This window comes from Plectropomus leopardus, chromosome 3 (assembly GCF_008729295.1).
Source record: "Plectropomus leopardus isolate mb chromosome 3, YSFRI_Pleo_2.0, whole genome shotgun sequence".
In the NCBI taxonomy this organism is placed as follows: domain Eukaryota; kingdom Metazoa; phylum Chordata; class Actinopteri; order Perciformes; family Serranidae; genus Plectropomus; species Plectropomus leopardus.
The window spans coordinates 15,971,410-15,997,275 of record NC_056465.1 but is presented as its reverse complement, the minus strand read 5'-3'; the positions used below and the strand labels follow the sequence as shown (position 1 = coordinate 15,997,275).

The 25,866-nt window shown below is 39.5% G+C and overlaps 2 protein-coding genes across 5 annotated transcripts in view; both read left to right on the top strand.

Annotated features, from left to right (window-relative positions):
- Positions 1-8,988, top strand: part of arid3a (AT rich interactive domain 3A (BRIGHT-like)) — a 52,813-nt gene extending 43,825 nt beyond the window's left edge. For 2 of the 4 annotated variants that reach the window (XM_042484148.1, XM_042484149.1), the window contains exons 4-9: positions 665-737; positions 2,024-2,207; positions 3,260-3,507; positions 3,868-4,179; positions 5,715-5,804; positions 7,392-8,988. In XM_042484148.1, the coding sequence (XP_042340082.1) occupies positions 665-737; positions 2,024-2,207; positions 3,260-3,507; positions 3,868-4,179; positions 5,715-5,804; positions 7,392-7,546 (1,062 nt within the window). In that variant the 3' untranslated portion in view covers positions 7,547-8,988. The remainder of the gene's footprint in view (positions 1-664; positions 738-2,023; positions 2,208-3,259; positions 3,508-3,867; positions 4,180-5,714; positions 5,805-7,391) is intronic. The other 2 variants (XM_042484152.1, XM_042484150.1) reach the window with 2 other exon arrangements.
- A 7,372-nt stretch (positions 8,989-16,360) lies between these two features.
- ctdspl3 (CTD (carboxy-terminal domain, RNA polymerase II, polypeptide A) small phosphatase like 3) lies at positions 16,361-25,697 on the top strand. Its single transcript, XM_042483289.1, has 11 exons — positions 16,361-16,601; positions 18,839-18,962; positions 19,087-19,230; positions 19,805-19,919; positions 20,108-20,219; positions 21,365-21,451; positions 21,885-21,947; positions 22,299-22,378; positions 23,991-24,117; positions 24,336-24,431; positions 25,188-25,697. The coding sequence occupies exons 1-11, from the start codon at positions 16,473-16,475 to the stop codon at positions 25,251-25,253; spliced, it is 1,143 nt and encodes a 380-aa protein (XP_042339223.1). The 5' UTR covers positions 16,361-16,472; the 3' UTR covers positions 25,254-25,697.
- Positions 25,698-25,866: the final 169 nt, after the last annotated feature.

Genomic DNA, 25,866 nt, shown 5'->3' with positions numbered 1-25,866 from the left:
TTTCTAAACAATAACAGACCTAACATGTCAATCACAATATACCTTCTCAGTTATATGGCAGCTGATCTCGTGAGTAAGAAGCTCCCGAATCTCATTGTTTTCCCAGTTTGCGAACATTTATGACCACTGTTCGTCTTCTTTCAAATAGCTGCTTATTGCTGTCACCTACTTTTTAAATTTCCCGTGGTGTTGTTTCCAACATAATATGTAATCAAAACGTCATACCTCTGTACCCATCATCATGTCACATTTTAGACAGACCTCATTTTGGCGCTGTTGCTCTGTCCATTTCCGGCTCAGAGGCAAGACAATTCTGTCCCCCCTTTCCACTATAGGACTTTCTGTACAGAACTGCAAGATGGCATTAAGTCGTGATATTCCCACCTTGTACAGGCAGTGTAAATGCGGCTTAAGTCAGAAAAGAAAATTAAAAGATCATCCAGCCTAATTGTGTGTTGAAGCACTGATAAGTGATCCAAATGTTTTATTTTCTGTCTGCTATATGATGCATTACAGTGTATTCAGATTAGTTTTATGACAGCAGACAACTAGGTCTTTTTCTTTTTTCTTTGGTATTCTTAAACTGGATATCAAATTGTTTTTGTTTTGGCTATGCAATAATAAGTTGTTGCTTGATCTGTCTCTTTCATCTTTCTCTCTACAGCTGTATGAACTGGATAGAGACCCAAAGAGAAAAGAGTTTCTAGATGACCTCTTCAGCTTCATGCAAAAAAGAGGTATGTTTCAGTGTGTGTGTGTGTGTGTGTGTGTGTGTGTGTGTGTGTGTTTGTACACTAAACACTACATTTGCTCTAACTCATTGAGGTACACCTATGTCCATTCAAAGTCTTATCTTGCCATATTGTACTCGTCGCTTTATCTCCAGTCGGTGTCATACAGGCACTCTTAATAGTTGACTCTGTGACATATGACACAGCAGCGTCTTCTCATCTTTCACTCACATGGGTGGGGTCTTTATTCAGTTCCGAGATGATTGCTCTATGGTTGCGCAGCCCCTTGTCGTTCCCAGGCTATAACAAGAAGGGACACATCGTATCAATACCTGGGAGTGGATTGGTTTACCTTCCCATCCTGCTGCTTATCCACACAGCCCTGCTCACAAGTCTAACACACACACACACACACACTGACTCAGCCACCGTGCAGGATGACACACACAGTGTGCAAACACACGAAACTGCAAACCGAGCCAAAAGAAATCCAGTTTGTTTTCATCCGAACAACTCATCATCACACTTAGGAAACTTATTGTCTAATATTCTATTTGCATGTAATGGGTGCGCAAATGCCCCACGGCTCATTTCACATCGGTCTCAGACACATTTAATTTGTCAAGTTGATTTATTGCTGCTTTATTCAGATCCACGGGGCCAGTGACTGACATGAGAGACATCTGACATGTGCTCACAACTGAAAAACCAATGTGAAATGTTTACAGTGTCAGAACCAGCAGGGATGGGCAGATTTGCCCAGCCCCAACTGAGAATGTGAGAGTGCCATCTGCAGGTCATACAGACAACTGAGGCTTCACGATTGTGTTTGGGATCATTATGTTTAAGGGGAGACACTACAGGTGAAAAGGGGAAAAAATAACTCAGAAAAAAACACAAAACTTCTGCAGTTGATTACTACTCCTACCTATATTATCTCGCCCTCATTAGAGTCTAAGCTTGTTTATTTTCATGCAAATTTGATGGACTTGCATTGAAGCTGTGTGTATTGTCAAAGTTAGAAAAAAAAACATTAAAATATGCTCCAGCCTTATTGTCTGAAGAGGCAAAAGGATAGCTGAAGCAAGGTGGTGAGTGAACAATAATTATATCACAGCACAATCATCATCATCAGCTTAAAGCTCTTTTCATACATGTGTCAAACCCCAGCAAGCATGTTTCTGTCAATATAAAAAGAAGTCTCCTGCCATGACAGCGTTTTTTTATCTCTATGTTGACCTTTCCTCTGTGTGTGTGTGTTTGTGTGTGTGTGTGTGTGCGTGTTATTACAGGAACCCCAGTGAATCGTATTCCCATCATGGCCAAGCAGGTCCTGGATCTGTACATGCTCTACCGGCTGGTGACAGAGAAGGGTGGCCTGGTGGAGGTCATCAACAAGAAGCTGTGGAGGGAGATCACCAAGGGACTCAACCTGCCTACCTCAATCACCAGTGCAGCCTTCACCCTCCGCACACAGTCAGTACACACACACAAACACACACACAGACACAGTAGTGTGATCACACCTACAGTTTTTTTATATTTATTTCACACTGTATTTATTCACACTGTAGGTTACAAGCCACAAGAACCTGTGAACAAAACTAACCAGAAGTTAATTTATGGACAGTTTTGATTCCTGTTGTTGTTTAGAGTAGAGATAAATAACACAACTGATTTGAGTTTCCATAATGTTAGTCAGCCATTACTACTACTACTACTACTTCTACTACTACTTCTAGCATGTGGAGCTGCTGGCTATCAAATGTCAACAGCCATTTCGTTTGACCAATTAACCCCTGTGTTTGAACTCACTTCCTGTAGTAGGTTCGGACTGCAGCATGTTCTCACTCCTAATTAGCTGCACTGCAGATCCCATCTTAGGAGAATGAGACCTGGATTTTCAAAATCTTGTTCCATTACTAAGTTCATTCTTCCATCACTCAGTAACTTGTATGGTCGAGAGCCAGCATGTTTTACTGTAGCTAGTGATCTTCTTGAAACACTAACCAGGTTTTAAAAGGGGAACCACAGCAATTTAGCATTGTCCATCCATAATGTTTGTGAACTTGTTGAAAACAGAGGCCAAGACATCCTAAATTTAAGTGCCCAGTTTAGGTGAAACTCAAAAACAATAGATCCTACACCTTCCATAATGCATCCTCATAGTGTCGTCATTAGACCCTCCCTGCAGGTTGGTGTTCATTCCGCTTAAAATTTGTTACATAGGATTTTTTTTTTAAATTGTCATCTTTAAGCACAATCGTGATGATATTGCATTATGTTTATTTAGCTGATACTTTTATCCAAAGTGACTCGCAAAAAGTGCATTCAGCCATGTGGGTACAACAACGGCAATACCCAGAATACCCCTTTAGGTTTAAAGATGCCCACACAAAACAGTTTTGTTTAAGTTTTGTATTTTAGTTTAAGAAACTTATTGAAATTTTCAGCAGTGGGTTAAAGCTCAGAACATCCCTGTGTTAACAGCCCTTTAATGAAATAAAAATACATTGTCTTCCTGTCAGATACATGAAGTACTTGTACCCATACGAATGTGATAAGAGGGCCTTGAGCAACCCCAATGAGCTCCAGGCAGCCATCGACAGTAATCGGCGGGAGGGCCGACGACAGAGCTTTGGCAGCTCCCTCTTCACCTACTCGCCCAACGGGACTCCCACCATGCTCTCCTCACCGAAGCTCCCCTCGGCCAGTGTGGGCCTGACGGTGGGCACCAACGGGGCCTCGCTTACCCCTGTTCAGAAGATCAAGAAAGGTGAGGTTTTTGCTCACATCGCATCGAGTACTTTGAAGACTTGGAAATAAGAAAGAGGTTGTTTTGAGTCATCAGAGCATTTAATGACAGACTTTTGATTTTGCATTCTTTTTTTTATATTTTTTGAAATTGTTATAAATATTGTGTTAAAACTTGCCTGCAACATTTTCAAATAAATATATCAATCCTTCTTATAACTGGAGATAGATCCTCTGTGAAGTCAGAAGGATGTTACAAAACCTTGAATTTCAAAACAATATATTTACTACCACAAAGCTGTTTTTCAATCAGTGTGGTCCAAGAGGAACATAATTTACATCATGACTGAACAACATCGTTTTCCATTGTATTTGTGTAAAGTTTCCCTTTCTCTCCGGCCAGAAGAGGAGGGAGGCCAGCCGCTGCCGGGGCTCGGTGTGGCTCGTCTGCCAGCAGGGGCCTTGGCAGGTCACTCGGTGGCTGCCGTGCAGGCAGCGGCAGCTCAAGCAGCGATGGCGGCTCAGGTGGCAGCTCTGGAGCAGCTGAGGGACAAACTGGAAGCTGGCGAGCCACCAGAGAAGAAGATGGCGCTGCCGGCCGAGGAGCACCAACGACTGTTGCAGAGAGCACTGCAACACAACCTGCTTGCCATGACCGCTCAGTTACCCATGAACATCCGCATCAATAACCAAGGTACCGAATACGCAGTTGAGTTTCTGATATATTGTCAACAAAACAACCAGTGATATTTTTACATCAGATCGAGAAGCCTGCACTCCCTGTGGGTTCAAATCAGTTTCACTTCAATTTTATTTATAAAGCCCAATATCACAAATCACAATTTGCCTCAGAGGGCTTTACAGCGTACAACATCTCTATGTCCTTAGATCCTCTCAGCAGATGAGGGAAAACTCCCCCAAAATAATCCCTTCCATTTTTTAATAAACAAAAAAGTGTTAACCAGCTTTCTTACATCTGAACATGGATGAAGATTTTGAGAGAGAAGCAGGGGACATGCCCTCCTCAGTACTGAGAACATGTAATAAAAAAGAATTAAAGTACCACGACTTTTATCTTAACAAAAAATAATAATAATTTAATTCATTAATTGATGCAGAAAAGGTTCATATTGTTGCATTAAATTCACTAGAATGCAGGAATTTAAGTGTTTGATGCCTAAAATTTTCTGGTGAAACAAACCCAACCCCTTGCATCTGAGACTCAAAAGGTCCAACTAAAGTGTGGCTTTTCAGACATAAGAAAGCTAATTTTGTGACCAGATTGATTTGAAATTCAACCGTAATTTTCAAATCTATGACCTATGACTACTGCTTTGATGGAAGTAGGTCTCCTCCTTAGTCTGACAATATAAATCATATTTTTTATCTCTGTTGAATTTCAGCAAATTAATAGTTGGCCACCTGTTTCCAACCGAGTAAAAGGCTGCAGTAAATAGAACAGGGTCATTTGGTTCAAGAGACATCAATATATGCATATCATTCACATAAAAATAAAATTTTGGTGTGTAGTGTAAATCCATACTCCATAATCAATCGGCACAAAGTACAGTCTTGCAGAAGAAGAAGATGATGAAATCTGCCATAATGAAAAAATGCATATCAGTATTAACAAATCACATCTGCTGTGAGCATCACTGTGGATTTCTCTTTAATTATTTTACCCCAAAATTTACACAAACTGGATTTCACCCACCTCTTCCTGGCAACATCTCGAGACATTCTTGTCATCTCAACACAAACCACAACACCCAACAGTGAGGAAGTAACCCACAGCAGGCCTATAGGTTGACCTGCTTAGCTTATAGAAGCAGCTTCATATATTACATCTGTGTGTGTGTGTGTGTGTGTGTGTGTGAGAGAGAGAGAGAGAGAGAGAGAGTGAGAGAGAGCAGGGGATTCCCTTCTGCGAGTAGACACTTTGATCTTATAGCAAAGCGTATCTTGGTTGTTGTCTATCTGATTGAACACGCAGCCTGTTTCTCAGTACTGACAATACAGGTGAGTTCAGAGAAATGCTGGACGTTTTCTGAAAATTCACACAGAATTGTTTGTGCTGTGAGAAAGTATTGTGTTCATGAGTTGCTCTTTTGGTTTGTAGATTATTAAGGGAGAGGTTGACGTGTCTCAAAGACATTTTGTAGTCCCTATCCTGAATAAAAGTGCAGTTTTGTTAACAAAGCTCTCCTTTGTGGTTTGTTTTCCTTATAGAGGGCAGGCAGGACTCTGCCCTGAATCTCACCACCAACGGCACAAGCAGCATTAGCATGTCAGTGGAGCTCAATGGAGTGGTGTATACTGGTGAGTATCACCTGTGTGGAATAGGAAGTCTAACTGATCACCTCCTTTCTTCTCAGGAAATATGTATGTTAATTTATAATCAGGAACTCTCCTTTATTCTTATCTCATTTTTATCAGTGTTCCATTTCATGTCTTACCAAAACTTAGCTTAGCTTAGCATAAAGACTGGAAACAGGGGGAAACCGGTAGCCTGGTTTCTTTTTAGCTTTGTGAAAAGAACAGTTTATGGTTTTAGGTAGGGAGACCAGTACTAGCCAATCACAGCACACCAGGGCAGAACTAGCCAAAAACCAGACCCCCAAGAAGTGCACTGGGCTTTGAAGCCAATTTTCATATAGGCCAAACAGTGTAATTACACTGTCATCCTCTGGGGCCCAACAATGGGAATGATTGGATTCAAAAAATGGTAGGGAAAAACAAGAAAAAATCCAAGGCACTCTTTTCAAACAATTAAAATGCCTTTCTTATCACAGCACGATCATGCAAACCTTTAAAAAAAAACTTTGACGCATTTTCGGCATCAAGCCTTCATCAGGAAGTCAAGCATGACTATGCTGTGATAAGAAAGGCATTTAGAAGAGAGTGCCTTGGAGTTTTTCTTGTTTTTCAAGAAATTTCCATTGACTTATATGGCAAAAGAGAAGCCTATTATTTAGTGAAAAAAATGTCCTAGCAAGACATGACTTGTTTTACCATCAGGATTTGATCCATTCGGTTCGAAAACATTTGTAAAGTAAAGGAGAGCTGCACAATTTAATCATTTCATCCCCACTAAAGTAAGTGTAGCGTCAGACCAGAGTGGTCAGACTTGGCCGGTGGATGTCACAAGTGCGCTTGCTCTATGGTCACACAGTGCGGATCATCTGGGTGATTTTATATACAGCAGTTGAACTTGTTTGGCTTCATGCGCCCCAGGGGAACTTTCACAGGAATGAACGGGGCCCTGCTTTCAATGCTGTATCCAGTTCTCCTTATACATCCATGGGCAAAACACACTCAAGGTAAAAAAAAATCAAGGAGGTTCAAAACAGGAGAACTCACAGGCTCAAATACGTCACATTTTTGAGGTACAACACACAGAAATCTGGTGTGCATTTGCCGAAAGGCTCAATAGCTGGCGCTCTATCAAAGAACAAAAAAGTCTGTAATAAAAGACAATAAGCAAATACTTTCTTTATGCACACACTCCATTGTACAGCTTATTGGACACTATTGATTAGAGTGTGCCTAAAAGTTTGAGCGCTTACTCCAAGCTCCCATGGGGTCAAAGAGTGTGTCCCAGCCTCTTTTGAACAGCCTTGTAAAAAATAAGGAAGACCTGGAAATGTTGACCAATCACAGCAGACCGCGCTTTTTAGGAAGGGGATCTTAATGAGATAGGTGCTAAAACGAAGGGTTTAAGAGGAACATAAAGTGGGTTTTTTTTACCTTTAAGTATTTAACATTTTCTAGCAGAAACCCAAACTATACATATGAACCTGAAAATGAGCATACTAGATCCCCTTTAAGTTTTATTTCACAACTGAGATGAAATTTAACAGCCACACTGTGTTCTAACATGATTTTTTGGGTTCTTTTCATGTCTAGGGGTTCTTTTTGCTCAGGCAGCAGGAGGGTCGGCCTTGTCCGGTGCCCCTGGATCGTCCGTCTCTAACAAGGCGGTCAGCAGTCGTGTCGTACCACAGCAGCAGCAGCAGAACACACCTACCTCAACCTCAGCCTCCAGCAACCCGTTGTCTTAACAAACCCCCAGCCTTTTTTCTTTATTTTTTTTAAGTACCACGCTAAGTAAAGCCAAAAATCAACCTCATTTTCTACATAATCTATGCCAAAAGAGAAGAACCATTAACTGTACAGAAAGACACAAACTGAAACTCAGATCACTTGAAGTACACTATCTCAGGTTTTCTCTCACCAACTCACCTCTTTTGTTCTTCATAGCCAAAATAATTTCGGAAAAAAAAGAATATCTCAACTGAGAGCCAGTATATGCTAAACAAATATGTATGCACAACCTGTGAATTATTTATTTCCGCATAAATGTACAGATTATTGGAGAACAAAAGAGAAGGTAATAACTTGGAAGGGTAATGCACTGTTTACACACACAAAAACAGCTACTGATTGACAGCGATGTTTTATCCTCTAGGGGAGAGATTTTTTAAATTTTATTTTACCTTTTCATGTTATTAGTGTCATTATTGTTATTCTCTTCACTGTGTTTTATCATTTAAATCTTTAACAATCCTCTCACTGCAGGAAAAAAAAATTATATATTTAGAATTCTATATAAAAAAAAAGAAAATATGAATATCCTCTATTTTTAATCAGAAAAGCTTTAAAGGTATATGTTGTTTCGTCAGGGCATATAACAATTTACCGTTGTGACCTCATTTTGTGTAAAACCTTATTCACATGGCAGCCATTTTGGATCTCTGTTTGAAAGGGTCCAGTGCAGGTGTGCGCTCCTGTTGTGTGCAGAGATACACATGATATCACTGCTGCATATGCTCCAGTGAAACTCAAATGTAAAACAAACTGGAGAATCTGCGAGAATATTGGTTCGCCTTTTCATACATTTGATACATTATTGATCGCTACATACTTGGTAGAAGCAAATTAGCTGTAATGCTACATAGCTGATGAATTCAAGCAGTTGTTGTTCTTCCTGAGATAGCTGGCTTATTTTGTTCTCCTCACCTGCTTGTTGACAGAAGGCCAGTTCAGTGCATACCCGTGCCCATCTTGCTGGTCGTTTGTCAAGCGTTGTGTTCAAAATGGCTGTTTTGTAAGCATAAGGTCAGTCGTGCAGGTGGGAAAATGAACTAAAGCCTTACATGAGGGTTTTTTTCCCCCCCTTGCCGCACTTCTACACGCTGGACCTTCTGAGCCTCAGAGGCGTACACACCGACTGTTGCCGTTTGGGGCTCAGATTGTATGTGAATAATATACGATTGTTCTCAGGTGTCCAATCTGCTCATCGCTTTGTACAATATCGTGACAGAGCAATGCTTTTCAACATCTTTCTCTGTGGGAAGATCGATTTTAATTTTTTTTTCTAACTTGGCCTTCTAGTGGAGTGATTGTCTTAAGGTCAGATGCATGCCTGTATTTGTAGATAAAACCCTTCAGCGATCAGGAGTGAGGTAGGAAACATGTGATTTCCTGTCTTAAAGGGATAGTTCTGAGTTTTTAAAGTGCGGTTGTATGGGGGTACTTACCCATAGTCAGTAGATTACAAACCGTACATGTCTGTTGGCATGCCCCAATTTGGAGAAGCAGGCTAGAGTGTGACACAGAAGCTAAGCAATGTGCTGCTGTGGATGGGAGTCATCTACAAAATGTATTTTAGCTTGCCTTCCCTAGCTTTCTTCACCTTTACATCAGACAGCCCATTTCAGTACAGAAGCTGTTAACACCTTCAGTTCCCTATCTATCCTCTTGTGAAAGCCACCAGACTCCACTGAGAAAAACGTAATTTTTCCTCACTGAACACACATACTGCTGGTCTACCACTGTTTCAATACGTTAATGTTATTGTGTGACTGTGGTGAATCCAGGCTAACCCTTTTAAACATCAGTCACACAATAACACGTCAAACTAAACTGTTGAGGGCAGCCGTAGACCAGCAGCTCCTGCACTCAGCGATGTTACATTTCTGTTTGTCTTTGGAGTCTGGCTCTAAAGAGAGTGATATAACAGCTTCATATTCCATCTGGAAATCACTGTCTGACATTAAGGATAAGCAGTGAAAATATTCAAAATATAGGGTACGCTTGAAGTGATTGATTTTTTCAAGTGTGACTTTGTTTAGGTAGCTAAAATATGTTCTGTTGCTGACCCCCATCCACAGCAGTAGATTGCTTAGCTTTCATGTCAAACTCCAGCCTGTTTGTTCAAACTGAGGGCGTGCCGACTAACATCTACTGTTTGTAACATACGGTCTGCGTGAGGTACCCCAAACAGCCCCACTTCAAAAAATATCTGAACTATCTCTTTAAATTCACAGGTGCTGTGTATTTACTAAACCCTTGTCACTGTGGAGACACATGGACAATCAGGTGTCAGGAGATGCTTTCTGAGCTTCAGGAGAAGTTCTTCAGCTCATATCTGACAATTTGTTTTGTATGATAGATGACAGATGCTTTTGTTTTTTGTTTCAGCTTTGTGTTTTGCATGACTTTAGTGCTTCTTCTGATCCAAGTGCTTCTTATCCTGAGCTGCGACAAGGACCGGTCTCCTTGAGACCGGCTGTCAAGGATATTACAGAGAATGTCTTGTGATCCTCTCACTGTTTTTAGATGTTGCTTAACTGGAGCTTTTGACAATGTGATCTCAGATGTAGCTGCGGCTGAGCAGTCACTTGTGTCTTCTTGTTTGTACGAGCATGTGCTGCAGGTAGTTATAACAAGTAGAGATAATTCATGTGTAGTCGTGTTTCTGTAGATCAATCATTCAGCTTTTTGAACTTAAACCCATGTTACCTTTCTGGACTGTTAAAGATTGTTACTCTACTCCCTCCCGACCCGACCCCTACGCAAAGCAGCCTCATTCCTACTGACGTTAGGAAGAAAATCAGGCTTTGTATGTGGGTTCTGTTCTGAGGCCTTAACACAGCATGATATGAGCAGAGAGCAAGCAGTACCTCGGTCTAATCAGTTTTTACTGTTCCAGTCAAATATCACCAGATGGCCGTCGCCGCTTTGATTCTGGACGAGCCTCTTGGTGGGAAATCACCACCAGCTGCTACACAAACACCGGTCAGTTTTGAAAAGTTCTCTTTATACGCGGACAGCCAACAACTCTCATTCAAAGAAGCATTCAGTCATTAAATGCTCCTCACTGTCCAGCTCCACTTCCTAGAAAGAAAAGTGAGGCTTTAGTTGAATTTTTAAAAGTTTGTCAGAGGCTCAGTGGGAAGCAGAGACAGGATATCAGTGTTTGAGTTGTATCCCTATAGAATTGAAAACTGCAGTGTTTTTTAAGCGAGAAGCAAGTAATAAAGCCAACTAGAGCTACAACAAGAAGTCAACTAATCAATCAACAGAAAAATAATGGTCAACTTATCAATTAATTGTTTGTAATTTTTCATTTAAAAATATTTTTAAAAATGTGTTTTTAGCCTTGCTTATACGGAGATTTTTTTGATATTCTCTTTTGTATAGTATTGAACTGAATAGATTTGGGTTTTGGTCTGATAAAGGTTGGCAATCCGTAAACTGCGGCTAGTCTAGCATTACTTATAAACACGAGCTCTTTGGCTCCGACCACCAACGTTAAACTCAACTGATTCAATACTTTTAATGCCCAAGAAACATTTGCAGTAGAAATATTACAGATGTAATAGAGAAGCGTGTAATAACATATGGGATTCATTTCGTCATTAGGGGAAGAGAAAGTTGTTTTGCAGATGTTGCTTCAGTCCAACAGACTTATCAACCGTTTTGTCTTTTGTAATTTGAATGGCATTCATGCAGTTTGATGCTGTCTGGTTTCGAGACTCTCAGCTTGGTTTTATTTGTTATAGAGAATTTCATGTATGCAGTGAGGAGCTGAGGGAACATGTTAAACAGTCAGTGCCCTCTGGCTGCCTCCTTACTGTAGGCAGTTGAGTCATTTTGAGAGTCGTGTGCAGTTATGACGTACATCTTTATCCACACAATTATACAGTATGGCAAAATTTATTGAATAACAGTCATCTTGAAACTTCAGTGACTTCAAGGTCTTTTTATTGTGATCTGGGTCTTATTGTTGCAGTTTTGGCAACAGCATTCATTAACCATTCAAACAGAGCTGTTGTCTTATTTATATGGTATATGTAAGGTGGAGCATAAAATAGATTTTTCAAGTCCAGGAACAAGGATAAAATGACCCTGTATAAGGCTATCTCACCAGCTAGCCTTGAGTTAGTTCAGCGCTAAATTTCATAAATTACGATGCGAACAGATTTTTTTACTCCGTCAGTTTGATGACGCACAGAAAGCCCTTCATGTCTCTCTCTGTATGAATAGCAGATGTCACAGTCGCTTGTAATGACTGACAATCAAATTGAGACACACTGTGGCTGAAAGCATTAGTGTGTGGGGGGGAGGGGGCTGCTGGAGAAAGCAAAATTCAATCAATAATGATCTAAAGGATCAACATTGCTTTTTTAGATTTGACCCTGTGACCTTTTGGCCCCTGAGGCAACGTTTAAGCACCTGCCCCCTCCAGCAGATCCATGTTTATCATATATATCTATTGACCGGCTCTGTGAGATATTTACATTAACAGTGGAGGTACTGCAGCTCTCTCTCGCTCTCTTTCAGTATGTGCATGGCAGCATCTTCAGGGAAGGTTCTTAATTGCGTGGTAGCGACAATCAGGAGATGTTATGTCAACACTGTATACCTCCAAACACTCTGACATCCCTTCGACCACAATCACACCCGAATTCTACCTCAATGAAGCTTTGGCAGATTTTCTTTTCTTAAGGCACAACAGACTGTTAGAGGTCATATTCATGCAGGATAACCTCATCAAAAATGCTGTTGATAAAGACTTTTCCATGAAAGAGATTGTAATACCACAGACAATCAGATACCGACTTTAGTAATGCAAAGGGAACCAGAGCTGTTGAGGGTTCAAAGTCTTAACAAGAGCTCCCCTCAGTGGAAGGTTTTTGTTACGACGCACAATCAGTTCCTAAATGGAAACGCAAAAATGTCTGATGTCTCTTTAATGTCATTCAGTCTGAACATTAACTGCAAAAAATCCATATTTTCAGTGTTCATATCTTCATATCCTTCCAGTGTTTTCAGAGTGTTGTCCTCGTTAAGCTGACAAAGCCTCTTCAGATCATCACGGCACACTAAATGATTCGCTGAAATCAAACTGTTAAAGGCATTTACTTACAGAATTCATTAACGTATTGAAAACCATAAACAATCGTGTCTTGCTCGTTTTATTGTAGCTGTAGTCAGGCATCTTCCTCCATATTTTGAGAAACATTGTAGCAATGTAGCTCAGAAAAATGTATCAGTGGGTTTTGGTTCAGAATGGTATTTTTTTCTGAACGCCACCAGCTGTTTTTTATGTGTCTGTAGCGTCTGTAACTGCTTTGTTTTCATCATTAGATTACACAATGTTGGACAAGACTTCTGCAGTTCTCTTTTTTTGTCAAAGTTACATTATTGTTGTGTGGTAATGCAGTTTAAAAGCTTGGGTTGTTTTCAAAAGTCTGCTTGTTTGGTGCATTTATGTGCTGTTGTACAGTTCGGAAAACAGTGACTCAGCCACACTCAAATTGTTGTTTTTTTTTTTTTTTTTTTTTTAACTTTTTATATATTTATTTTTCAGTTACTATTACACTGAACAGAATCCATAACAAAACCACATTAATGACAAAAATGAGATCAATATAGGACATTTTTCAAAACAGATGTTACAGAGTGCTTCACGAGACAACGAATGAGGTAACTATAGAATAACTGTGGAAAAATAAGGTCATGAAACATACATATTAATATATATGTATGGATGAATACATGCATCAACATAAACACAAATGGCTGTGTGCATATATATATTACATATATGTGTATTTGAACTTTTTTGTTTTAGACTGGCTGAGAACACAGCTCTTCTCTTCAACCCCTTCTCTTGTATGAAGTCCATTTTCTCCCGCGTTGTTCAGGGTCTTGGCTTTAGTCATGAGATGATGAGTCAGTTTTTCCATGGAGCTTACTTTTTTTGCATTGTCAGTCTCTGTCCTGCCTTTTTACATGCAAGTATCAGGATTTTGAAGCGATAGATATCCTTCTTTTGAATTATGTCATTGGGTCTGGTACACAGTTCAGGTGTCTCTGGAAATCTTGTAAAATCTCAAAAATCTGAATAACCCTGTCCCAGAATGTTTGTATTTTTATACATGTGATTGACATCTGTCTGTCCACACTGTCTCCAGCATTTATCCACTTGTTAAAATTTTATGTGAGGTGTGTTAATAAAAAGAAAAGGCAGATTTTTTTTTCACATTCATAATGCAAAACACATTTTGTTTGTCTTACAGTTTGATTCCCTCACAACATAAGGTTGTAAATGTACCTTTCAGGGCCTTCAGATTCTCTTGTGGTTTGCTCGCTCGCTCTATGTCATAACTTTCAAGTATTTTACCTTGAAATATTGCTGCTTTTACTCCCACCAGAGCCGTAGCTAAAGAACCTTCTGAAACCTTACTAGATCCAGAGTGTCTTGCATGGAAAATTGACTCCTGTTCCCACATGTTGCCGACATGGAAATCCTGCTGGAACATTTACGAGTTAAGGTGCATGTGGGGTTTCGGGGCTTTTGACTGAACTTCACCACTGACTTTACCTCCATCAGGGGGACTGTGGACAAGGAAAGTGAAAAATAACAAGATGCCTTCTGCTGTGACAATTGTTGTATTAATCTGTATTACTAAGATTCATTAAATAGAATATTTCTGAAGTATGGCTTTTGGGGGCTATGCATTATATCATGTTCTTTTTTTTGTTGTTGTTTTTGCTCTTTCTATGCTTTTTTAAAAATGGAAATGCTGTAGCAACCCTGGCACACAGAGATTACACTTAGAGCAAATTTATTAGTGACATGATGATTAATGTGATGATGATTTTAGGGAGGCATGTGATGTACTTGTGGACTTCACGTGTCTTCACGTTAACTTCAGATTTGAAACAAAGCTCTTGTCTCATACAGCTTCTCAGGAAAATCTACCTCTACCTCCAGTTTGATGCATTTAACACAATTCAGGTTACAGTTTTGGTGGGTACACAAAGAGGGCGTTAAAGTGGGCACCAGGGTCTGAAATGAGCTCCAATATACCAGTATATTGTATTGAGGTGTATTTATATCATTATTTTTTGCTGGGAACACAGTGAATTACTCTCAGCAGATATTTGTATCACCCTGGTAGGTGACTGAGAGGTTTGTTTTGGACTCTGGGGTGTCTCTCTCTGTCTCTCTGTCTCTCTCTCTGTGTTACAGGTTCGTAACACTTCTGCCATGTAGTTTATTTGAGCATCAACAGGGAACCTCTAGCTCTACAAGTGCTACTTATAGTACCACTGTTGGTACTGTGAGTCATTTTTTAGTCTTTTTTGATGAATGGGATGTTTCCCGGTAATCACGGTAACAGTGAAGTGGCAGTGGGCAATGCAACTGTTTTTTTTTTTTTTTTTTTCTTTTCTTTGTTTTTGAAGGGTGAAGAGCTAATCTTGCCTATTTACTCAATATGTGTTTGTGTGAATACTTTTATTTTGAATCTGAAATGAATAAAATATCATCTTTCTTAAATGTCACCAGAGTTTGGAGTGTTTTCTTTGTGTATTCTAAGATAAATTAGTAAACAATATGCATTCTTCTCTTTTTAATTGGCTAGCTAAACAGAGTATTTAAGTGTGTTCAACATTTACTCAGTAACATTGATGCTGGCACCAAAAGGCACTTAAAGATCCATCTAGGTCTTTTAACAAACTATTTTAGTTAACTATAGGGCTGTAAATAACTATTTTCATTGTCAATCAATCTGCCCCTTATTTTCTTAATTAATTGATTAGTTGTTTGGCCTACATGTAAAAAATTTTTTTAAAAAGGTGAAAAATGTCAATCATTGCTTCTCAAAGCCTAAGATAACTAATGCTGGAGCCAGAGAATTTTTACTTTTTTCCTTAAAAAATGGCTCACTAAGTTGATTATCAAATTATTTTGTGATTAATTTGATATTTGACAACTAATCAGTTATTCAATTTATCGTTGAAGCTCTAGCTAAGAGTGCCAAAACATCTGACGTCTTCATTGGCATAATGTGGAATTCAGTTACACTGTGAACCTGAAGTCATATGGCTTATATAGGCTACGCCATTGATGCATTCCATGAGGCCTAATTGTCTTTAACCGTTATTGATTTCAAAGTTTAATGTTTGCCTCTGAAATGTAGTTGATTGGGAGTATTAAGTAAAAGAAAATGGAAATACCTGAGTAGTCTTGAAGTACCTCAAAGTTGGACTTAAGTACTGTATTTGAGTAAATGTAGCCCACATATAGTTAATTTCCACAGCTGCTAAATTGCTAAATTATCTGAATTGTTGCCCCCCCCCCAATACGGTTAATCCCTTGAAGCATAAAGACATTGGTTTGAATGCTTTCAGTATTGAGCCACTTAACAAAATATGGCCCAAGAATGTGCAAAAAAAAAGTAAAATAAATAAATAAATAAAATAATAGGGCTTCTGACTGGAAATGCTTTCGTTTGCGTTAAGTGCTACTGTTTTATCCTCTATTTTGAACCGGCAGCATATCTTCACTAATATAATTTATGTATTTGGGGGGAAATTTGCCTGTAAAACAGCAGTTTCTGTATTGATCTAGATGATGACCCGTCGCTCGCCAGCCTGCAACGTGACTTGCGTCTCACGTTAAAGCTGGAGCTTTCTGAAGCACCGCCCAGTCAGAGTGTCCGCAGTGGAGAACCTATCGCACCCCGGCAGATTTAAACACACTGAATGATTCGAGAAGACACGCCAACCAGCGGGGCGGAGCTACAGCGACTCTCAGACACTGTACCGAGGGAAAAATAAGAACAAGGCATCGGACTCACTGTGGAGTTTGTGTGTGAATGCTAAAAAGTTACGATTGGAGAAGCGAAAATGAGACTTCGGTCTCAAAGAACCGTTGCATATTGCTCGGAGACGCCGGGGAGCAACCGCCGAAGGTCCAACAAAGCGACGCCGAGAGGTACGCGCTTATCTGGGACGGAAAGCCCCCTTCAGACCAAGGTAACACATTACCTTTCTCTACGGTTATTTTATCAGCCTGTAACCTTGTAATAGCAACACAGACATTAATTTCACCAAATAACACCGTGTTAGTTGACGCTAAGGCACCGTATTGAATTGTATAAGTAACTGTTTCGGTGCTCTAACAGTTAATGCTAGGTAGTTAGCTAACGTTAGCTATATTAGCGAGCGTTCTCTGCTAACGTTAGCTAGCTGTTGTATTGAAGCCCGGAGCAGCATCTGGTCGACTGCTGGCCTTTCATCCCTGCATTACTGATGTTAACCAAGCTTTCAAGTCTGCTTCTCAACTAACTTCTCGTGCAGTCGCTAAAGTTTTTCAAATAAATTCGTGGTTTACAGGCAAACTGCTATGTGATGTTAAAGTAGCGAGCGTCAGCACTAAATAATGCAAGAAGAGGTGATGGACACAGTTGGCGTGTTTTGGTTACACTAAAAGCAAACTAGCGCTAATCAGTCCTGCCAAAATAATCATCCCTTCCTTGAGATCATGTTGCGTTCATAGCATCGGTTGCCATTTTGTTGCGTTTAAAAAATAAATAAATAAATAATCCGATGTAACTACGATGGACAGGATCTGATCAACATTTCATGGATTATCGTGTGTTGGCACTCTATCACTTAAATTGATCACATTGTGCTTGAAATGAACAATGCCTGTGCGTTTAACCCTTTGAAATCTGAGCAAATCGGCTTGATTTCTCACAACAACATACGAGAAAGGCAGTGAGCAACGTAAGAAATGACAAAAAAGGCAAAAAGGAAAGTTGCAAGAAAATTACCTGAAATTAGCACAAAAAAGTAAATAAACAAACAAAGACTAAATGACCTGAAAGAATGGTGCTTATAATAAATGGGGGAATTTTTTTTAAATATATTTTTTAGGCTGTTTTCTTGTCACACTACCAATTTCTTGCAATTTGCCCATTGTCTTTTCTTATGTGTTTTGAAGAGAATTAAACCTTTTTGTCCAGGTTTCAAAGGTGTACATTCTCTTGAAATAGAGAACTAAATGCAGCACAAGAAAAACTGTCGGCATTCAGGTTTCAAAGGGCTAAATGCCGCCTTTTGGATTCATTTGAATGTGCTTTTCTCCACATAAAATAAACATTGTACACATACAGTCCTTCCAGTTTTGAAGGAGCAAAATGTAGTGGACAAAGCAAATATCTATTCAGCAGTTGGCTGCAATTTCCTCAATAGATGCTTGACGTCTACAACATAGAGACATCACTAATGTCTTCCCATGTGATGCTTTCGCAAAAGGTTCAGATATGCAGCTCTGAGACTGTGATGCTGCAGCAGAGGATTAAACAACCTAGTTGCATGAGAGAGGGTCTCAGCAAAAGTAGGTCACCGGACACATGCATGCAGACTGTTTACAAACAGGACTCTAGCAATGTATGCTGGCTCTCTTGAGTCATTATGTCAATGGCCCACATGTTGGCATTTTCTTTGGTGTGACTGTTGCAGAATGAAAGAAAAATAATGTAAAATGCAACTGATACACACCATATAGTGCAGGACTGAGGTACAGTGTCAGTTGCTTGGTAATGCAAACAGAACTTCCCAAAACAACAATGTGATGCATAATCTTGTAGCAGAATTGCACAGGTATATATATATATATATATATATATATATATATATATATATATATATATATATATATATATATATTGCTATGCATGTGTACTTGTGCAATTTACTGCACACATTTCAAGTTGGAAAGAGTTCTGCTTTCTTGTAGTTGAGCTTGTTGTCTTTTTGTGTCTGTTTTGCACTTGAATAATAGCACAATCATACAGCAAAGCACTCATTTTGGTGTTTGTCTGTTCAAAGGCTCAGTCGATAGCACAATGTTGCACAAAGTCCATGCAACAAAGAGCATGTATTGAGGTAGTGAGTAAGTGTAGCGTTCCAGCTTCTTTAAAGTTTATTAAGGTATTTTGGGTGCATGTTTTCAACTTCAGTAACATAAATAGTTGGGTGTTTTTTAATGAATAGATAATTGTTCACAAATCATTATGCAAAATTGTCTGAATGGTAAGAATAACTTACCCTCATTATTCCCTCAGTTGTAGTGGAACAGTACAATGCCATTGGGCAGTGTTGTGCTTGATAGAAGACCTCTTGGGGCAACATTTATGGTGTTTGGCCTGAGCACATACAATGATGCTTTATAGTTTTCATTAATTAATTTTTTATTTAAACTGTAGGATGACGAGACAGTGGACGATAATTCCCACCACTCAGATGACGAAATTCCCACAATGACAAGACGACCACTGCCTCGTGGACGAGCAAGGAAGAGAGCCTTTGCTGTTGACGACAGAGAAACAGGTATGTTTGGCAGCTATCAGTTGTTCTTAATGATGCTTTTTATATTTTTTGTGTTTTGTTTCCATTACACTGTTCCCTCCTCTAATGATTGTTTTTTCTGACTGATTGTCTCCTTGTGAACTAGATTTGGCCTTCAAGACTCCGATCAGGCCCATCATGCGCCACCATGAGCGTATCTTGTCAGAAATTGACCCAGTGTCTCCTCGCAATACAACAGCCAGGAACATCTACTCACCCATCGTTCGTTTCCTTACACCAACCAAAGAGAGTGAGTACAGCTGCTGTCACTGCAACGCTCGGTCCGATACTGGCTGACCTTAAACAGACTGGACTTACATGAATACATGAAAAATGTACTACATACTTTTACTTTGTGAGATTTCCACTCATCCTTTTGAGGGCTGTTTTCTTTTCTTATGACAAAAGAACCTGGTGGAATGAACTCACTGACTACCCACAGTATAAATGTACCAGCCTCTTTCTGGTGGCTTGTGGCAAATTCCCACCCAAGGTGATTTAAATAGAAAAAGATAATTTGAGCTCATTTAACCGCTCAGCAGCCATCGATGTGGTGAGCTGACTGTTTATATTTATTTTATTGGTAGAGGACTCAATGTTTTGTTGAAATTCAGATCTTAAGAGAAGGCTTAAATTGCACCCATGCTGTGATAAGATGCAGCCACAAATTTTAAAGAAAAGTAACTGTATATATACTAAGGTGGGAATTTTTTTTTTTGCTTTAGTAAAATTATGTTTTTGGCACAAATAATAAAGCATCTATTAAGTTTCCTGGTTTCTCAGAGATGAAAAGACTTGTGTTGCTTACCTTTTTTTCTTTTCAGATATGAAGCGTCCTGGTACTGGAACCAGCGTATTGATGAGCCCAGAACAAGGTGTATTTGGTTTTGGCTCCATTGACCTCCTGGCTGGAGAAGAGGATGATGACATCTTCAATCCGTACGTGTAAAGCCTCTCTCAGATATGCACCCTGTGCCTCTGCTGGATGTACCTTATACAATTTTGCACATCTTTGAAGTTAACAGACTTGTTAGACGACTGACTGAATTACTGTTTCATGTCCATGTGTACGTAACCTTCCTGTTGTTAGTAATAGGAGTTTTATCTTTGTTTCTTTTCTTTTCCAGCTCCACATTCATCAAAAACATACCGTCACAGTCTCAACATTCCCTACCCCAACTCAGAGACATTCCCCCCAAGACCAGAAGCACTCCAGAGGCCACACTGGTGGTCGACCTGGTGAGTTTAATCCTCCAGAGCCTTCTGCTGTCGCACATGGGGACAACAGTTCAGACACACAAAAAGCCAACATGCAACTGTAACGTGACCATTTTTTTCTCAACTCAAAGTCTGTTATTATATCTTTTTTCTTAGCTTCTCTTCATAAAGGTCAACTGTGTAGGATTTAGTGGCATCTAGAGTTGAGGCTGCAGAAGTTAAACTTTCTTTGTCAAACCTTTTTGCTGATGTTACAGTGGACATTGAGTAAAGACACAGAAAACTAAAAACTGCTTGTGTGCCAAGCATGTAGGAGAACTACAGTGGCCAATGCAGACATTTGAACAGCCCTTTCGAGCCAGTGTTTGATTTGGGTTAGGGTCTTTTGTTGGCAGAATGTAGTTGTATGATGCAGCTGTTGAAATGCTGGTGTGAATGATAAAGAGCAAACAGTGGCATTTTAATCAATGAAAGTGATCACTGAGAGTTCAGCTATGTTGATGTTTCCAAATAGTGCATATTTATTTGGCAATTTGTGTGGATATCTTAGCAGCTAGCAGCCCAGCTGTTAATAAAAATGAACAGAGGCAGCAGCATTATTATTAAATTAAGTATTAATGTTGGATTTCCGTGATGGATTGGACAGAGAGAGTTTGTTTTGACTGTATTTCAGTGTTAATTGGGTCTTCTTTTTTTCTGTCCTAAAAGTCTATCGGGATAGTTGAGATGATTTTGTAATCAAAATTCAGTAAAGTGAAGTTGTGCTGAAGTGTAATTACCAGAGCTGAGCTGATGGTGTCAGCGATAACACCGCCGTCCAGATTGCAAATTGATTTTGCTGCGCCTCAGGAGTCTGTGTGTAATATGTCATAAACTTGTTGCTGTAGCTGTGTGTTGTTTTCCTGAGCTAGACTCGAACACAGCAGGGTTTTTTTTCCTCTTCTCCATCTGTCGTAAATGTCATTTTTATTTATTTATTTTGGTTCAGATGTTTTGTTTTTGTGGCTCAAACTATGATGTGCCAATCTGGAACTTTATTTCTCCTTGTGGCTTAAATGTGGCTAGCTGAAGCAGTGACTGCACCGTTATGATTGCCCCCATAATTGGACATGGCTGGGGTTTTAGTACTGAAATAAACTAAGAGACATTGATCTGTGTTTTTCTAGGAGGAGACCCTGATGTTCAGCTCTCTGAATGTGATCGAGGATGCAGAGTACACCTTCAACACAGCCTTCCAGGACAATCAGTACAAGGTGATCTCTCAGCGTGCGTTTGAATCTGAAGCACACCGAGCAGATGATTCCAAATGGTGAAAAAAGTGAACACATGGACGATTCACTTCAGTGTGTTTGTCCTCTTCAGTGAGGGACAACAGGAAACATGAGTAAATCTAGTACTAATGGGGAGAAATAACAGAATTAACAATAACACACTGGTGGCACATTGTGGCTACAGTCAGAATCATCTCAACCGTCTGTCTTATTTCAGTAATCAGTTTTAACTTTTTGATGTTTGATGTTTTAGCCCAAACATCAAACTGTTTATGTTTCAGCGCTGCTGTAAATTGCATAAAAGCCAGTTTCATAATTTCAGATCTAATAACTATTAGTTTGACAGTGTGAGATAACTAAAAATGTATAAACTTGATATTTAATCTGTCATCCTCTCTGCTCCCGTTATCAACAGGTGTATATGGTCCTACGACCACATGTTAAAGAGTTCCTGCAGTCCATGGCAAAAATCTATGAGGTATGTGTTTATGAATGAGTTAATCCCATATAAAATGAAATTGTCTGGTTGTTTATTGGTGCAGTTGGCTCCAGATGATCACCGTCTACAGTCTGTTTGTTTTTAGTGAACTAGGTAATGCTTTTTCTGCAAAACTTGAACTTTAAATATTGTAGGCTTGTCTGATGAACTGAATCATACCTTCCCCTTTATTTTAATTTAATTCATCTAAACCAGTTTATTTCCACTTTTATTTTTCTTTGTATATGAAAATAAACAAAATGAAAAAAAACATTTATCATGAAGTCCTGATGCCCGTTTAGTCCTGGTTTGTGCAGAATCGGTTCCAGCTGCTGTTTGTGTCTGTTCCAGCTGTTTGTTTACACATGTGCAAAGAAGGAATATGCTGAAAAGATACTGGACGTTCTGGACCCGCAGAGGAAACTGTTTCGGTATGTATAAGATCTGCCTCCACTTGTGTTTTATAAACTCTTTGCTGGACCGCAGAGACGTGCACTCTGTCAGGTTTGTCTGACTCTGACTCTGAGAGTGTTAGCCAGCTGCTGACCTGTCTATGACCTACACACCGACCTCTGGATGCTGCTCGGGAATGTTACGTGGTCTGTCTGTGGTCGAACCATTAGATGGTTACTCTGTGATGCTCTCATTGAGCAGGGTGTGGGATTTAGCTGACTGTGAGTGTATTGAAGTGAATTACAATGAGTGCAGATGGGTTTTTATCTGGTGAGGACAGTAGAGATTAGTTTTCCTCTTGTGCTTTGGTGGTTATTGTTACATAAAAGGGGGGAGGTAAAAATGAACAGATAATCAACATAAAATCAGATTAAGAGTTAAATTGTTGGAAGACCCACAGATGTGACTCAAGTTCTTCATCAAATTCAGTAAAAGGTGACACTGTGTGCAAAATTCCCACACTGAAAGATGCCGGACTACTTTATACAGTTCAGTATCACAAAATATTCTTCAAACCTCTACTCATTTAAAGCAGCTATACTTCATATTTTTAAAATGGCAATGTATCACATGACAATCTTTTAGGGCTCACTTGTAGTGATGAAGCTACAGATAAATATCACCGAGATCTGCTGTTAACCCATTGTTTAGCTGTCTGACCCTCAGCTTGCATAGCATGGCGAAGTGTTTTTGGCTGCAGTAGGCAGCAGAGGAAAAGCCAGCTAGTTGCTAACTGTGTCTTCTCTGCTTGTTTGCTGCTGAACAGGCTGTGTCAGTGGGTTTTTAAAGATTTTTCGCTGAAAATGTCTACCTGCTGTGGCAGAAAACTGCACTATGAGTGGTGAGAGTGAACCAAAGCAGTAAAGTTGTGGACCAAACAGCTAAACAATGAGCTCAAACTCACTATAAAGCCACCACAGGAAGCTGTTTTAAGAGAAAAGGCTCTTAAAACTCAGTGTATACTACCTGCTCAGCACCAAAGAGCAGACGCAGTTAGAGACGAGCTGGTGAACACAGTGAAGTATTGAACAAATGCAGTGACAGATATTTCCCTCAAGAGCTGGTAGAGACAAAAAACAACTAAAATTAAAATTAATTCAATCAATTCTAGCTTAATAAGGCAATGTCTGCACTAGTAGTTAAGTTACTGGGAGGAATAGTCTGTGCAAACAGATTAACTCAGTGTTTGGCTCCAGAATACTAGATTCATAAGGATGACAGTGACCCACTGAGGTAAACAAAACCCTGTTTTCAGTGTTTTACTGGAGATAAAACTAGATAAAAGAGGTTAGCCTGTGTTTGCTTGTCTGTGTTAACCGTTTGAGTTGCGGAAGATTCATTTCCAGTACTTGCATCACAATTAAGAAGCTGAATTGCTTTATTTTAGTCACACTTTTTGTGTTTTCAGAAAAAGTGAACATTATAAGCTTTATAACAGTTAAATGTGTGCCTAATAAAGTGCTCACTAACTGTATGGACATTCTGTGTCATCTTAAGAGCTGCAAACATCAACAACCTGCACGTTACATGCTGACACACTTGGTTCACAGTAACAGGTGTAACTCTTTCACCTGTTTGATTCTCTTGAAGACATCGTCTCTATCAGGATGACTGTGCCTGCGTTCTGGGTCACTACATCAAAGATCTCAGCATTCTCGGGAGGGATCTCGCCAAGACGGTCGTTTTGGACAATGCACCCCACACATACCCGTACCATGTAAGCACTGTGATGTAAACATGCCAGTTTAAAATCTAATAGTCATTTTCATTGCTTTTAATGGGCAGGGCTGGTGGCTATTTTTTTTTTTTTTTTGTCACATTTTCCACCTTTGGTTTGTTTGAGTAGTATCATCTAACAATTGTAACAACACAAAGAAAGCAAATGCAAGAATGTTTTTTAACATTTAATATTGTTTTTTGGGGTTTTTTTGGTAGCTAATGAACACGATTCCCATCAAGAGCTGGGCCGGGCAGTCGGAGGACAGAGAACTCCTGAAACTCGTCCCCTACATGGAGAAAATGTCTGCAGCGGTAAGTCTGTCATATTATTTGCTTCTGTGATTATAACACATTTGTGTTGTGGCATAAATTAGTTGCTGTGTCAACTAATTTATGCCACAACACAATTCAATTGTTTGCATAAGTTTTTTTTCTTTTTTTTTATTTTTTTTTTGAAGGTGTCAACCTTTTGATGGTTCCTACTTGTAAAATGTTAGAATTTTCAGCTCTTCTTGGTTTTACATGATGGTAAAAAAAACCGCTTTGGACTGCTATGATCTTGTGATTGTGATTTTTTTTTTGATGAAAGGATGGAAACAGTTGCTGATTTATTTTCTGATCACTTAATCAACACAATTTTGCAGCTCAAACATACTCACAAATCGATAGCTCAAGCAAAATAACCAGCAGGTGAATGAATCACAAAAAGAATCATTAGCTGTAGCCAGACAGATGAAATATTTTGGAGAAAGGCAGCTCTGGTATCAAATCGGTCAACGGTGTTAGAAAACATCCTGAGCTGGAGTATCTGGATGTGTTCAGAATTTAGAAGTCAGTCCATTAACGTGTAAAAGTGTTTGGATTTGTTTCATCACTGTGTGAGGACTACTTTTCGAGGTATGAACGATACTGTGTATCAGTTTTGTTCTTCAGTGCTGATCAGTGCGGCCAGTTGATGCTACAGTCGGTGGTGAATAAAACAGCTGGTTATCTGCAGCAGCAGATCTGCTGTCTTTCCTCCCCTGGCTTTATCATTCAGTCCGAAAATCTGCTGTTGTGTTATTTCAGGAGGATTTTCGGGAGGTGCTGAAGAAAAGGAAGGATCACTTCCACAGGCTGCTGTCAGAGGACTAACAGGACTCTCCAGCCCTCCCACCCTTAAACTACTTTATGTGACTTTCACAGCTCATGTTTGCTTTCTCTATGCTTTGGCTAAAAGCAGAATCCAGTATGAACTAGCTAACCTTTTGTGGCGGACCTGCTCTCTGTCCTCTCCTCTCCCTGATGACTTTAAAGGACGGCAGATTGGTATTTCAAACATGCTGCTGGTCGTTCGTCACCTAAACCCCATTTCTCTGAGACTCATTCCACAGGGCAATAAACTGCTGCCCAGAGTTTGTGTGTATATATATGCAAGACAAAACTTGAAATACGATGTTTATAGTTGTGATTTTTTTATTTATTGATTATATTGCTAATCAACGGCTGTTCTCTCTGTATATTTTAGATATGCTTTTTTTATGCAGTAAAATCATCCTGATAATAAATGAGAAAATAAAGCACCTTTTGTCAGTCATACTGGCTTTACTTTCAGCACATCATGTATTATCTGTATCAGTTCGGTGAAAAAATGTTTGATTAAATACTAGATGATTGTCTCTCAGCGTGAGAGGTGGGTGGTTTGTCCGAACGACGCAGAGGAGAAAGAGGACAGCTGCAAATATTGTCAGTGAGGTAACAGTGATGC